The 15,140-nt window shown below is 43.5% G+C and overlaps 1 protein-coding gene across 2 annotated transcripts in view; it reads left to right on the top strand.

Annotated features, from left to right (window-relative positions):
- LOC128457428 (uncharacterized) overlaps positions 1-3,744 on the top strand; it is a 34,040-nt gene extending 30,296 nt beyond the window's left edge. The window contains exon 3 of one of the 2 annotated variants that reach the window (XM_053442108.1): positions 3,586-3,744. In XM_053442108.1, the coding sequence (XP_053298083.1) occupies positions 3,586-3,612 (27 nt within the window). In that variant the 3' untranslated portion in view covers positions 3,613-3,744. Of the gene's footprint in view, positions 1-3,438 lie in introns of both variants that reach the window. The other variant, XM_053442109.1, reaches the window with a different exon arrangement.
- The last annotated feature ends 11,396 nt before the right edge of the window (positions 3,745-15,140 follow it).

Here is a 15,140-nt window from a genome sequence, read left to right as displayed (position 1 = left end):
CATCTCTTCTTCTCCTTCATCCTCTTTTTCTTCATCTTCCTCTTCATCTTCCTCTTCTTAATCTTCGTCCTCTCCTCATTCTTTGTCCTCTTCTTCGTCACCTTCATCTTCCTCTTCTTTTTCTTCTTTGTCATCTTCTTCATCTTCGTCCTCTCCCCCTTCATCCTCCTCTTTTTCTTCTCCCTGAGTTTTGCCTCTTGCGGACAGCAGTGGTTTTATTTCTGGGGACGTTCACAACAGAGGCTCCCATTGGATAAACAAAGCAGCTGGACCTCTTTTATTTTGAAAACTCATGGGTTGTTTCTTCTCTCTGCTTCAAACTGTGATCTAAGATCTTCCACCACTTGTTAGTCGTTCCTAAAGTCAAAGATGGTAACTCAGGTTGATCTGCTGAAGCCATCAGGGCCCGAGGCTCTGGAACTTCTTGTGTGAGGAGATGAGTTCTTCTCAGCACTGTATCTGTTTTTAAAATCATTGTTTGAAGCAGATTTTTAACTGGGTTTAATGGTGTTTTTAAATATATTCTTTAGTTTTTGTGTTATTTTTCTTTTTTTTGATTAGTGCTACAGAAATACAGTTTGGATATTATCATTATTATTTTCCTCTGGACAAACAGAAACTGAGACTTTTGGAATCAGAGATGCCTCAGACTCCCTGATTGGTTCTTATCAGTCACGACTGATGGTGGATTACAAATTAAAAGCATTGCTATCGTTTCCTGTCAGTAACAGTTCCCCCTCACTGTCGCTCCAGGAGAAGAACCCCCCCCCCCCCCCTGCCCAGCGCTTAAAAGGTCCTTTTCAGGCGTGTCAGTCCGGACCTGAGGTCACATGTGACACACGGAACTAACATGATTAGGTTTTTAAAACTCCAGCGTTTTGATTCCAGCAGCAGTGAATGATTTGTGTGAACGTGGAGTGAAGCAGCTCAGAGCAGAAAACAAACCTGTGACCTCTGCCTGGCCTCTGTGGATATATAAAGATGACAGGATATATTAAGATCATGATGACTCCACTCTGTCAGCGTGATGTCAGGGAGCTGAGCGGCAGCGGGCCGAGCGGCAGCGGGCCGAGCGGCAGCAGGTAGAGCCGCCGTAAAAACGTCACCGACCAGAACACTCTGCTCCTGTCGCTGAAGTGTGTGTTGACATTTGCGGGTTTTGCATTTCAAGCGGCCAGCGTTGACCTTTTGTTCATTATTATCCTGATGGACTTTGAGGGAGGGAATCAGCAGAACGAGCTCCAGGAAACAAATAGCGGTGAGGTCAGAGGTCAGAGGTCGCTGACAACAGGCTGCGTGAATCATTGGGAGGAGAAAGGCTCCTCTTGAAAATAAACTCCTGCCGGGGTCGGCCTGCACGCCGCCTGAACTCTGACCTTTATCTCCCAGGATCGAACCTCTCTCCGTCCGAGCTTTATGATTTACACCGAATCAGGGAGTTTCTATAAAGTGAAGGAGTTGATGTTTCTTATTTTCTCAGATTTGACTCTGTCAGTTCTCATGAGAACGAATCCACCTGATTTCCCAGAGATATTTGTTTTTTGTGACCTTCACTATTTAGTCAGTTCAAATCGTAGCAGATAATCAAATCCAAATGTTTACTTACACTGTTTATTCGCTGATAGAACAGTTTTCTACCATGAGGACGGTTAATGAACCGATTTACACAAGAATATTATCTTGAATATGCCAAAAAAACAAGATTACTTCAACACAAAAGCCTTTATATAGGTTTCTATATAATATCTTTGTTGTTTAGATTCTGCTTGTGATGGTCGCTCCTCGCTGCAGATGTCAAACATTCCTATTCTTTGTTTACATTACATTACAGCTGATTATTGCTGTAAGTTGGTATTTATCTTTGTTTGGGTTAGTTTGTTGGGGTACTTGTGATCATAGTTCAATTATATAAAAGTTGTATATTTTGTAAGCAGAAATAGGCAAAAACAAATGAATGTGATTTGTCTCAGGGACGAATCCAGAAAATCTCGGTGCAGTTCCGGGATATTATTTCAGTTTTTTTAACATTGTGTTATCGGTTGATATTTTTCGATATTTGTATTTTACTTCCCTGAAAATAATTAATAGAACTCAATGAAAATGAGGAGTGAGATATGTGAGGATGTGTAATTTGGTGCAGCTTTATTGATTTTAAGGAGATTATTAAACCTTACTGACATATGAGCTCTACCAGGTGTTTTATTCTAGTATTGTCATATCTGCCTTGGCTTTTTATTTTATTAGTCACATGTCAAAGAATGCCAGACCTCTTTTTTTATTATATTACATGAAATTGATTTTATCCAAACCAATTTACAGTAAGCACATTCATTTCAGTGCTGACAAATACAGTAAATTGTGATCACAGTTAAATTAGATTAAAGACTCATGCTTCTTTCTTTCTTTATATTTTTATATAAATCTCTCACTTAGTTGGTATACTGTTTAATATAGTATATATTTAGATTTTTGTATTCATAAAAGTTAAAGATATTAACCAGTTGTTATCAACCTCAGGTTTGAGACCCTGACACTGGATCCTGTGATGAATCTAAAGGGTCAACAGAGGTTTTCTCATTAGTAAATAATAAGAAAACATTCTGCAAATCATATTTACTTGTGTATTTTGTGGCATTTTTCAAGTTCGACCTCCTGATTGCTCACACGAAGACGCAGAAGAAAAAGCTTTGGATCTGAAACATTCATAACTTCACTGCAGTCGTCGGTTATCGTCGCCGCTCCTCTGAATTTCCAAACGCCAGCGTTAAGACGATGAGTCGCTCCGAGTACTCTGTTATTATCAGAGACTGAGGAGGGTATGGAATAAAGGGTGTGAGCCGTAATGATACGGTGAGGCCTGTCACAGGCGCCGTATAGAAACCATTAGCCCAGCCTACATACTGAGCTGAGAGGGGAAGGGTGTTGTCAGCTGGATGGGTGGAGGATGGGTGAGGTAGGGAGTGAGGAAGCTGTAGGAGGAGGAGGAGTAGGAGGAGGAGGAGGAAGAAGAGGAGGAGGAGGAGGAGGAGGAAATAGGGAGAGAAATAGAAAGGATTTGGTGGCGAGGAGGCCTGATGACAGACTGCAGATGGAGAGAGGGGAGATACGAGGGGAAGGTGGAGAGGTGGCCAGGGTGTGGACGTGCAGATAACGACGGGCTGAACTCCAGGATTATGACGGCTGTCCGTTTTCGCCCTCTGCCGCTCCCTTTGGTTTTCATTAGGAGAGCCAACAATGCTATCAGGCAGAGAAACTGCACGAAACCCAAATCACAGAATAACGTTTGACAGATTAAATGAACAAAGAGTGAAACCAGATTTAATTTAAGAAACGCTGCATAATCCCAAAGGTGCAATTAGTTATTCCAGTAGTGGTTTAATTAAAGGTCCTGTGTATTCATGCAAATATAAAAATACATTTTCTCTGTGATTATTCCAGGTGTTTTCCTCCGCCTGAGCCGTGCACTCTGGAAATCATTAGAGAGGCTTTGGGGCAAATGTCCGTCATCGTGACAAATGCTGGTTTGTGGTTCGTTAGCCGAGCGCCTGTCACTCCCAGTGATGTGGCCCCTGTTTGTAATTGTAGAGAAACGGAGGAAGACGTCAGCCATGATGGCTGGACCCACAGGGAAGGCATGGCAACAGCAGAAGGTGTTTATTATCCTGTTACCTTGACTGGAAGGGCCACGGAGGTGAGGGGCTGGTGTGACGCCACCTGAAGAGGATCTGTGAGAGTTATTCACAAGCCGAGGGTTTGTGAGATTGTTGGAAAGGCAGAACTGGCTGTAATGGCAGGGAGGGGGGGGGTGTTCAGGGGGGCGAGGGGGAGATGGGGGTAAAGGTGATGTTTGAGTCACATGAGCTGTTCGTCATTCTCAGCTAATCTTCATATGTGGAATCGTACGTCTTCGTGTGACGTCGGTTTAACCTTTAGGATTACAAGTGAGAATCCAGCAACATCGTGCACAAGTTGTGATCCACGCCTCCATGACTGATGAGATCTAACAAATTGGACCAATAGCAAACGAGCTGCAGAGAGTAAAAACAATAAAAGTAACGTTAACCTATCAAGACAATGGAGGTTTAGTTGTTTTTGAATCTCATCGTGAGTTGATTTGGCTTAAATCTCTGTTTATAATTGAGTTCAAACTTGTGTTAACTGAGGATTAGTCTAAAATATCTTGGCCAGAGTTTTTATGAACTCTGAGTCCACAGAGAAATAATGAAATAGTAAATGAATAATCGTTTATGAGAGAAACAACAGGTCTGACACCTGTGAAGAGACGGATGTACTAATAAAATGAAAATAAAGAAAACTTCCTCCATGAGATATATTTGAACACGTGACTGTTTGGACTGGTTTATCTTCAGGGGAATAAACAGCGATACAACCAGCTTTTGATTTATGAGTTTATTATTTTGATCTGTCGTTTGATATCAGTAATAATGTGGATCATTGAGATTTCATCAGGCCGGCTTGTGTTTTTTTCTGGACAAGGTGGAACATGTGATTTTACAGATCAGTTCAGGTTTGCTCTGCTCAGCGGATGCTCGTCTGTTGTGTCTTTTTTGTGTGCAAACCACATCTTAGACATTTCTATTGTCGAGAAAACGCACACAAATTTCCGTCATACCTGTCCAGACATGACACTGGTCAGTCAAGACTTGGACTCCATTCCCAGTTTGTCTCTGGCTCCATGACAGAAACAACTTGGCGCTCACACTAACGGCCTTTTTACTGCGGAGTTCCCCAAGGCTCAATACTGGGTCCTCTTTTATTAATAATTAACATACTTCCATTCACTCAAATGACACCAATGAGTCAAATAACTGTTATGTTGAGGCTCTTTCCCAAAGTAACAGTAGCAGGTAACTTTTGAATTGTTAAATTACCATTTCTAAATATGAAAAAAAACAAGGATTTGAAGATTGCAAGTGGGAGATCATCTAAATATTTATGTATTTCTTTCTTATCTTATGTTTCCCGTCATTATTGTTTCATCTGATTCTTTATTTTGCTTGATACTAAAAACCTGATGGCCTCAGAAAGTGTAACGTGGAGCGGAGGTGACGCAGGATGAGAAGGAAGCTGCTGTTCATCTGCTGTCAGAAAATATAATTTCACATATTTCAAAAACATCTCTTGTTTCACAGGAGAAAAAAAAAAAGGCAGTGTTACGTTAGTATGTTCACATGAGGCTGTGAGGGCCGAGGCCTGGGGGAGGGGAGTGGTGGGGCCTCATGTGTGTGGCTGTGTGTGTGTGTGTGTGTGTGTGTGTGTGTATTCGCATTGGTGTTTGTAGCATGGTGTGGTTTGGGTTAGTGGAGGGTGGGGGCTGGGTGGAGTTGTGTTGCGTAAGGCATCCTTAAGCAGAGGGTGTGTGTGTGTGTGTGTGTGTGTGTGTGTGTGTGTGTGTCTGTGTGTGTTAGTGTGTGAGTGTGTGTGTGTGTGTGTTTGTGTGTGTGTGTGCTGACCACACCTCTGTAGCTCAGAGGGGAGTGGAGTTTCCTGTCCAAAGATAAAGTCTCCAGGAAGCTGATCCCTCCCGTGTTCACATGTCACATGTTACACGTCTGGTCTCAATGTTAATTCTTTATTATCACTTTTAGCTTTGTCTCGTCCAAAGACTGAAAACAAATCATATTTAATCTTCGTATAATTTTTCTTGTGTAAGGTTTCTCAAATACTGTATCTTGACCCATCTTCACATCTTACACCTTATAATATCTGATCAACTTTGAAGAAGCTGGAACCAGAGACATTTTTCGTTTTTGACTTTTAAAGTAAAATGATATCTCACAATTTTAATGGAAGAGAAACATACTTCCTGGATCAGCCCCTGAACCGGATGTAACAGGTTCTTAACCGACCCGTCCCTCATCCTCACACCGAGTGTCATCGTGATCCGTCCATGAGAATCTTCATAATCCTGCTGGACAACAAGTAAACAGATGAAAACATAACCTCGTTTGCGGCGGTTAGAATTATTATCTGCAGGTTTTTCTTTGATTTCATGCTCGTATCCAAACTGCAAACTACACTGTTGACCCACAATCACAACTCCTGCACGGGAGCTAACTCCCTGTGGAGAGACTGAGTAGAGCTGCAGAGGAAATGCTAGAGAATGTTAAGGAGAAAGTTTGTCTCATGTCTCACATGTCTCACATGTCTCACATGTCTCACGTGTCTCACATGTCTCACGGGGACACGGACAGACGCTCGAACCTGAGACAGTGTGAACGGAGTCAAACGCCTTCTGATAGTTGTGTTGACCCGAGTGTGTTGAAGTGATAAAAGAACGATTAAGAGGGAGGAGAAGAAAGAGGGGAGGATGAAAAGACCGGTTCAAAGTTTCTCCTCGGTGTCAGAAGGAGGTCAAAGGTCGTTCAGCCGCCTCGTTACGGCTCTCAAGCTAAAGTTAAAACTTTCTCTTGTTTTTCCCACGACACACACACACATGCAAATACACACACACACACACACACACACACACATGTCATCTCTCTTTCCCGCCACTCTTCTTTTCCAGCTTCTCCTCTTCCTCCTCTCCCATATCTCTCTCTCCTCTCTCTTCTCTTTCTTTCCCTGCTGTCTCCCTCTCTCTCTCTCTCTCTCTCTCTCTCTCTCTCCCTCTCTCTCTCGCCCTAATAGGATATGTCGAGGGAGGCTCTGCTTCCGCTCGCCCCGTCGCTATGGCAACCGCGGCTCTGGCGGGAGTTGCCGAAAAGACTGTGCTAGCCTGACCCCCACCCCCCCCCCCCCCCCCCCCCATATATACACACAGTCACACCCCTTCCTCCTCCTTCTCCTCTTCCTCCTCCACCTTTCCAAGCCTCCCTCTCTCTCTCTCTCTCTCTCTCTCTCTCTGTTACTCTACCTCTCTCTCCCCCTCCCTGCCCCCTTCTCACTCTATCTCTCCCTCTTCTAATTCACCACTTGAGCCAAAGGCGAAAACGCACACACACATATACACACATACACACACTTACACACACACACATACACACATTCTGAATACCTGCCAGCACAGTGCAGTGAATAGCCCTGAAATGTCTCTCTCTCTCTCCCTCACAGACACACACATGCACACAAATAGAAACACAAACACACAATGAGGTCCTCTGTGCATATGTGTACTTGTGTGTGTGAGTGTGTGTGAGTGTGTGTCACTGATGTATGCACATAAACAAGTCAGTTGTCCTCCGGCAAACAGGAGCAGTCATGCACAAAGATCGTCCACAGCACATACACACACATACACAAATGTACACACACAACTCTTTTACTCCCTGTGTGTTCCTATGTATGTGTGCGTCTGTGTGTGTCTGTGTGTGTGTGTGTGTGTGTGAAGGAGCATGGGACATAAGAGGTTAGGGGCCTATTTACTGTGCTTTTGCCAGGAGGGCACTAGTGTTCCCCATTGTGTGTGTGTGTGTGTGTGTGTTTACGTGCATGTGTGTGTGGTTGTGTGAGTGTGTGTTTGTGTGTGTTCGGCCCATTCAGAGGACAGCACATTCACAATTTTTGGGTTACAGGGAGAAAGAGAGAGGGGGATGATGTGAGGAAAAAACACGAGTATATTGCAGATATTGGACGGGGGTGCAGTTTCCTCTGCTGGTGCAGGATGATGATGTCATCGTTGGCAGTTCCACTTCCTGCAGCGTGAAGCGTTCAGGAAGTGGAAAAGAGCAGCTGTGTGTATGTCAGTGTGTGTGTCTGTGTGTGTCTGTGTGTGTGCTGATCTGAGTTATCTCCAGTCTATTAAATCTGCTGATGTTTCATATTGATGATAGGTCACGTTTTGAGACGTTTGCATTAGAGCAAGTTCGATGCTTTTAATTTTTAGGGCTGAAATTGATGTTTGGGTTTAAAACCTTTCAGATACAAAATATATATAAAAATCTTAAAATGTCCTTATCAAACCTTCATGACGAAGAAATGTATACACAGTTTGATATTTTACATTTTAACCATAAACCTTTTAGTAAATAACGATAAATAAAAAGAAAACACAAATCCAACCAAACATATAGAACTTTATTTTGCCTGCTTCGTGTGTGAGCAGCACCGATCACATACATGTGCGTGTGCTCTGTGTGCACGAGGAGGATCTGGATGTTTATCCCAGAGAAGCTGAAGAAACACACGAGATATTTATAAGTTTACACTTTAAGATGAAGACATATCACCTGTTGGGTGAGAGAAAAATGAGTAATTATATATATTAATAGAAGCAGAGACAGTAACACACAAAAAGCAAACAGGAAACTGAATATAAAACAGAACAGATACAGAAACCTACAGGAATCAGTCAAAAAGGAAATATGGGAAATAAAAAGCAGATGTTAAAAGTGTGGCTTTGAGTGATTGACTTGTAAAGAGCTTTATAAATGCAAACCATTAAAGAAAATGTTTTTTTCCTAGATTATGAAGAAAGAATCACCAGTTTTCAGCAGAACATTTAAAATCCTACTTAGATATGTTTAATATATTCATTAAAATGTCTTGATATCGGGTCTGAAACTGACATTTAACTTCAGATACAAAGTTTGAGTATTATCGAGCTTCACTGGGTGTTTTACTGTTGTGCACAGTTTTCACTTTCATCCTCACTTCACCTTGAGCGTCGCCCGTCTCTTCATTTCTAAAATAACGACGTTAGTAAAACCTCCCCTGGTGAAATGAATCCACCTCGCTCCAACACAAATAGACTGTTTCCTGAGTCGGGCGGCCGAGGTGTCGCTGGGCGCCGGCCGGTGTCTGTGCCGAGCGTCTCTGGCTGTTGAAGGTTTCCGCTGCCAGGACGGCTGAGCCAGAGAATCTGTGGTTTTTCCATTTGGTAAAAGTGATGATTTGGGGAAAAACACGAAGGGTCAACGGACAGTTTCATGTTTCCCCTCCCTGAAGCACGAGGGACGTTTTTAAGAATCCACAGTTTCCCTTTTAGCCCTTTTTAAAATGTCCGTCCCTCTAGATGCTGGTTATTTCTGTTTTGTCGGCAGAGATGTTTTATTCTCAGGAAAAAACTGATTGTGCCGTTGGATCAGCTGGATAACGTGGAAACAGGTTTTACAGAGATGCTCTACAGGAATTTCTAGATGTTGTCAGCTGATACTCCACACGTTCCTGAGCAGGGAGAGAGAAGTTTGATTCTGAAACTGGATTTCTATTCATAATCATAAAATCTGATTAAACACACAGTCCAGACCAGTTCTTCCTGGGAGTTGAAAACAATCCGCCTCCTGTCGAGCTCGTTCCTCCAGATTGTCTGTTTGTCCAAAGCTTTGTTAAAAAGGGGTTTGTTCATAACATGAAGAAAACAGATGAAACCGACACATGTGGAAGAGAAACAGGTTTTTTAGTTTGTTTTCATTAGAAGTTTTCATAATGTGCAGAGCCTCAAATGAGGAAAATGTAGGAAATGAAGACGTAAATAAGGATAAAGGATTATTTATTCCTTTAAAGTTAAGTGAGAATAAGTCCAGATCCAGCTGAGTCACTGAGGTCAGGCTGTGTGTCATGACATGTGTTTTTACATTTGAACTGAAGTTAGATCTTCTATTATAAAAGTTAGGTTTCTGCAGAGGCCTTAAAAAGTTTAGATTGTGTTAAAATGCATTAAACTTCATTTGTGCTTCAAATTCAGGATTATGAGGCTGATGAGAAATTAACTTTTGTCGGCATTTATACTTTCTAGTTTCTCAGTGTGTTTTAGTTTTTCTCAGGTAAATAAACACAGAGAATATTAATATATTATTATAAAAAAAAAACAGATACACATGGAGCTGATACTTGATCGTCTACAAACACCTCTGGTCTGAATTAATGATCCTGTCTGTAGCTTTAGAGATAATTTGGTATTTCCAGAGATATAACTTCACTCATCATGGTCTTAAAAAGTATTAAATTGAACTTGTAGTAGTTGAATAGACATCCAGGATTCCTCTCTAAACCTTTTCTCTACTAATATTACATTTTATGCCGATTTCAAAACAGTCTGAACCCTTTGAGTGAAAATCCTGAAACGTATCTTGCGTCTGAAGATGTGAAACCTGCAGATTCAGCTTTAGGGTTGTGGACTCTGCTCGTCCTGTGTGGGTGCTCGGGACAAGCAAGTTACTTAGCACCCAGGAAATCCACACTGGTGACTCCTCTTAGGTGACCCGGGGCCGAGGGAGACGTAGATGTTCACACTGCTCTGGGATCAGCCAGCTAACAGGTGGGCCGAGCCGAGCGAGTGGAGTAGACTTACCGTTTAACGCAGGGCGGGGGCAAGTTGGTGCTTCTCTGGGCGGGTCAGGCTGTAAGAGGTGGAGTGTGTGTGTGTGTGTGACTGTGTGTGACTGTGTGTGTGTGTGTGTGTGTGTGATAGGCGGGGCCGCGTGCTTCGTGGTTAATATCTCCCCCAGCTGTTCTTTTTCCTCTCTGTCTTTATTATGTCGTCTCTATCTGCCTTCACACTCTATCTCCTCCAGTGCACACACACACACACACACACACACACACACGCACACACACACACACACACACACACACACACACACCCACAGTCACACATGCTCACACAACACATACAAATTCACATTTAACACACTCACACACACATATTCCCAACAAATCAATGCCTCGGTCTTTATCTCTCTCCTCCATCCCGTCATCATTTTCTCCTTCTCCTCCTCCCTTCACCTCCCTCGTTGTCCCTCCATCCTCCCATCTGTGTGTGTGTGTGTGTGTATCTGTGTGTGTGTGTGTGTGTGACCTCCAGACCTATGGATTTCATCCTGTACACGGATCAGCATTAGCAGCAGAGCCTGAGCCCATCAGGTGGAGGGAGCTTCTCACTCTCTGTGATTTCACCCTGTTGTGACCTGACTCAGTTTGGGCAGTAACTTGGCTCCGATTCCTCCAAACACCTGGAAGATACTCGTCGGTTTAGCTCAGGACCTGTTTGCATTTCCAACGTTTTGTTTTCCCCTCGCGACCTGAAGAACCTGTACGGGATCACGATCCTGTTCGCTGTGTCATGTTCTGGAAGAACAGAGTTAAAGAGACGGGCAGAGGTAGAGGTGTTGGTAGTGGCCGAGAGAATCTGCTGATTTGAACTTGGTTCCCTTTCTGGTAATGGAATAATTCATCTATGACACCAAGGGCTTGTGGGTAAGTCCCAGCTAACAGAGATAAAACCTTAACCGCACTTAACCGCATGTTATCTGTAGCTATATGTAAGAAACTCTGGAATTTGTTTTCATTTGTAATAATAATCTTTATTCTCGGATATCTACTAAAACAATGATTTCATAAAATCATCAGACTGTAAAAGAAATGATAAAAAGGATCATTAACTGAAGTTTGTAAGAGTAAAAGAGAAACTGAATCAAAATCAGGATTAAAAATGCTCAGTGTGGAATCCTCACATCGATAAACTGTAATTTCTTAAAGAGACTTTGGAACTGGAGCAGCCGTCGTCGGCCAAACTTTTCATATAACCTGTCATCTGTGATTTATGTGTGTGTGTCTGGTTTGTCTGCTCGGCTGCCGACATATTCACGACACGCCTTCACTCATAACTAACACATAAATAGTTATTATAGAAGTTTGACGTCTGGGATCTTTGAGTGGAACTCGTTTTAATAACAACAAGTAGCTAATTAAAACCAAACGTATGAGAATCATGATGCACACACATCAGTTTGATGGGAGGAACCTCCTTTACTCAACGTGTATGAGTTGATCCCTTTCACTAACATGGAGGAGGCGGGTGTATGACCTGTAGCTACTGCAGCCAGCCACCGGGGGGCGATCCCAGATGACTTGGCTTCACTTTGGGGTTTTGTTTGTGGCTCTTTTGGGATGAATTAAGAGAAACGGGACAAAGCAGCTTCTCTGGCTTCAGTGACATGTTCTACACATGATGGTGTAATCACACGCATGTGGTCACATGATCTCACCGTGGCCGAGGCGTGTTTCTACCTCTGGACGCCTCCACGTCTTCCTCGTCTTCTCGCCGTCGCCTCACAGCTGCTTCCTGCTTCCATTCAACTTGGAGATCACATGAATTAATTGCGAGGCGAAGACTGGGTGACCCATTTAATGATGGAGCCGAGCGGCGTGCTCCGGCAACGAGCACGGCAGCAGGTCTGGGATCAGGGAGGGGCTTTACTCTTCATTGTGCTGCGGTCACAGAGCAGGTTTTATTGTTTCAAGGTGAATTGAGTCCTGACAGATTGTTGTGATTGTTTCAGAGACGGTTATTTTGTGGCCTCGTGCCAGCGTCTGATTCACAGAGACGTGACTGGAGCTCGGGGGGGGGGGGGGGGCAGAGGAAGAGGAGTGGATAAATAAATACAACGACTCACAGCTCGACTCTGACACAGATAACAAAAACATACGTGTGACACAAATCAGTTCATTTCCTCAAACATCTAAATTGAACTCTATAGAATCCCAGAAAGTAAATTGGCAGCGGTGGAGGAAGTATTTAGATCTTTTACTAAAGTAGAAGTACAAATACAACAGTGTAGAAATACTGCTATAAGAGTCCTGCATTTAAAAAGGTAACTTAGTAAAAGTATGTCAGTAAATTGTACTTGAATTGTACTTGAATCTTGAAAATAAAGTATAAATAGATATAATTATTGTTGAGATGTGGCTGAACTTTTCATTATGGATTAATCTGCTCATTATTTTCTCCAGTAGTCAATTGATTGTTTATTTGGTTCAGAGAAACGAGTTATGACCTCAACCACAGTTTAAAGTTGATGTAGAGCAAATCAAATGGATTATATATATATATTATTTTAATAAATTACGGCTTGTCACTTTGACGGACGTGTAATTGTTGTGGTGTCATCGTCTGCAGCCGTTTAATGACAATAAAGAATCTCGATGTTGGAGCCAACAACCTTCTTCTCTGGAAAACTCTCTCTGAGTAATGAGCCGAGGGCGAAGTCACATTTTCTCGGTGCCAGCTTCCTCCTCCGGTTTTCTCTTCCTCCGGCGTTCGTCATGCTAGTGCACGTGCGTGTTCGTGCACGTGACTCCCGGGGCCCCGCCCTCACTTCTGATCGGCGAAGATGATGAAGGTGACGCCCGAGTGAACGAGTTCCTCCTCTGCTCTGAGACGTCCTCCAGAGACAAACAGTGGAGACACACCTCATCATCACTCGGTTGTTCACACCCGGCGGCTTCACCTTTAATTATACGTCCAAACTGGATCTTTAAAAAAAACACAGGACGCAGGATTAACGGGCCTGTTGGTTTTCACCTCTGCCCCGGAGCTCGTGTTTTCACCGCTCTTTGTTTCTGTGTCAGCAAGATTACACAAAAACTACCCAACAGATTTGCATGTAATCTGTCGGCAGGATGGCACATGAGAGATCTCGTAAAAAACTTGGGGCGGATCTGTTTTTGTAAAGTCATTTTTCTCGTTGGGTGTGTCTTTTACATTTTCACCCAATTTCCCAGAGATTATTTTATGGATCTTGATGAAGCAGCTCAGGAATATTTAGTGGACACATATGAGGCTGTGAAGTTTTTGTGCAGATCCAACAACAAATCAGGAAACAGCAGATTTGAAGTGTAGAAATTACACTTATGATGATAAGGTGCAATTATGAAAAACTGCTTTTAAAGAGTAGAAGAAGAAAGTAGTGTGGAGTTCTGTGGAGTACTGGAGGTGCTGATGCTTGACTAACGACACGCCCACGTCTACAAACCAATCAGAGTCCAGTATAGGCCGACTCCGCCCACGTAGGTGATGACGACAGGACAGAATTAACTACAACTGTGAAACCAGAACAAACCAGTTCAAATGAAGCTATGGAACCATCACGTGAAGCTTCAGACTCTTAGGTCAGAGGACGACCTGAAGTTCATTCTTCACCGTGAATCAAACTGTTCCTCTGAATCTGAACCAGAACTCGTCACGTGTCAAACTGAACTTTCTTCTCCCCTTGAAATCCACAGAATCAGTTGAATGTCTCTATCATCACTTCCTCTAACAGGACAAACTTCATGAAGATTCTGGAGCCTTGTTTTTAATGAGCTGCTCACACATCGTCCTCCTTCATCTCCTCAGTCTGAGCTCCAATCAGAAACTTTCTCTCTTTTCCTTCCTCCTCTTCTCTCGCTCTGTCCTCTCCGATCAGAGCTGGAGCTTCTTCTCTTTTTTTATTATTCTACATTTCAGTGTCGAGAGCGTCAGTCTGACAGAAGTAGAGCGGAGAGAGAGGGAGGGAGTGGGTGGAAAGGAACAAAGGTGTGGTCGACTGTAAAGAGCGAGTGATGCTGGAGGGAGAGGTGGGGGCGGGGGGGTGTGGGAGAGAAAGGTGAAAGGGGTGTGGTCGAGAGAGAGAGCGTCATGATCACTCCATATTCTTTCACCTGAGAGGAAGGGGGGGGAGGAGGAGGACGAGGAGAGGGCTGGGGAGAAGGGGATGGAAAGACGAGGGGACTGGGAGGGGAAGGGAGTTGGTGGTGGGTGTGTGTGTGTGGGGGGGGGGGGGGGGACCAGTGGAAAACATGGAGTCAGCTGATAGCTCCCAGTTTCCATGGCAACCCTGGGCCTTTCCACCCACTCTCTTTCTCTATCGTCTCGTTCTCTCGTTCTCTCGTTCTCTCCGCCTCACCCACTCCCTCTCTTCTTTCACACTTCTTTCTTCATTTTTTTTTTCTAAGGCCGTTCCTCAGTACCAACGTCACAGCCCTGCTTCCTTTCCTTTCCTTTCCTTTCCTTTCCCTTCCTCTTCTTCCTTTTGATTCCTTTCCTTCTCATTCTTCTCCTTTCCTTCTTCTCCCTCTCATTTCATTTCCTTTCTTCCTTCCTTCTGCAAGTTCTGTCTTTATTTCTTTCCATTTGCTTTGGTGCATTTCTGTATTTCTCTTTATTCTTATCATGTTAAATATAGAATAATAAACACCATGCACACATCCGGGGGTTTTTGGTTATTGTGCATCCTCTCACCTGCCTGCCGACCCCCTGGTGGCCACGGCTGGATTTACTCTTCAGACACTAATGGGTTTTTGCGTTTACAGAAACAAATCTCCCAATGCAGCAGATGTCTCACGTGTTGCGACCTCTGATGCACCTGAACCAGCGGCGTGCTCCTCTCACGGTGGAGATGTGCTCGTGTATCGCCGCT

This window comes from Pleuronectes platessa, chromosome 15, assembly GCF_947347685.1.
Source record: "Pleuronectes platessa chromosome 15, fPlePla1.1, whole genome shotgun sequence".
NCBI lineage: Eukaryota > Metazoa > Chordata > Actinopteri > Pleuronectiformes > Pleuronectidae > Pleuronectes > Pleuronectes platessa.
Note: the sequence above shows the minus strand (reverse complement) of the source record. Positions and strands in the feature narration are given on the sequence as shown.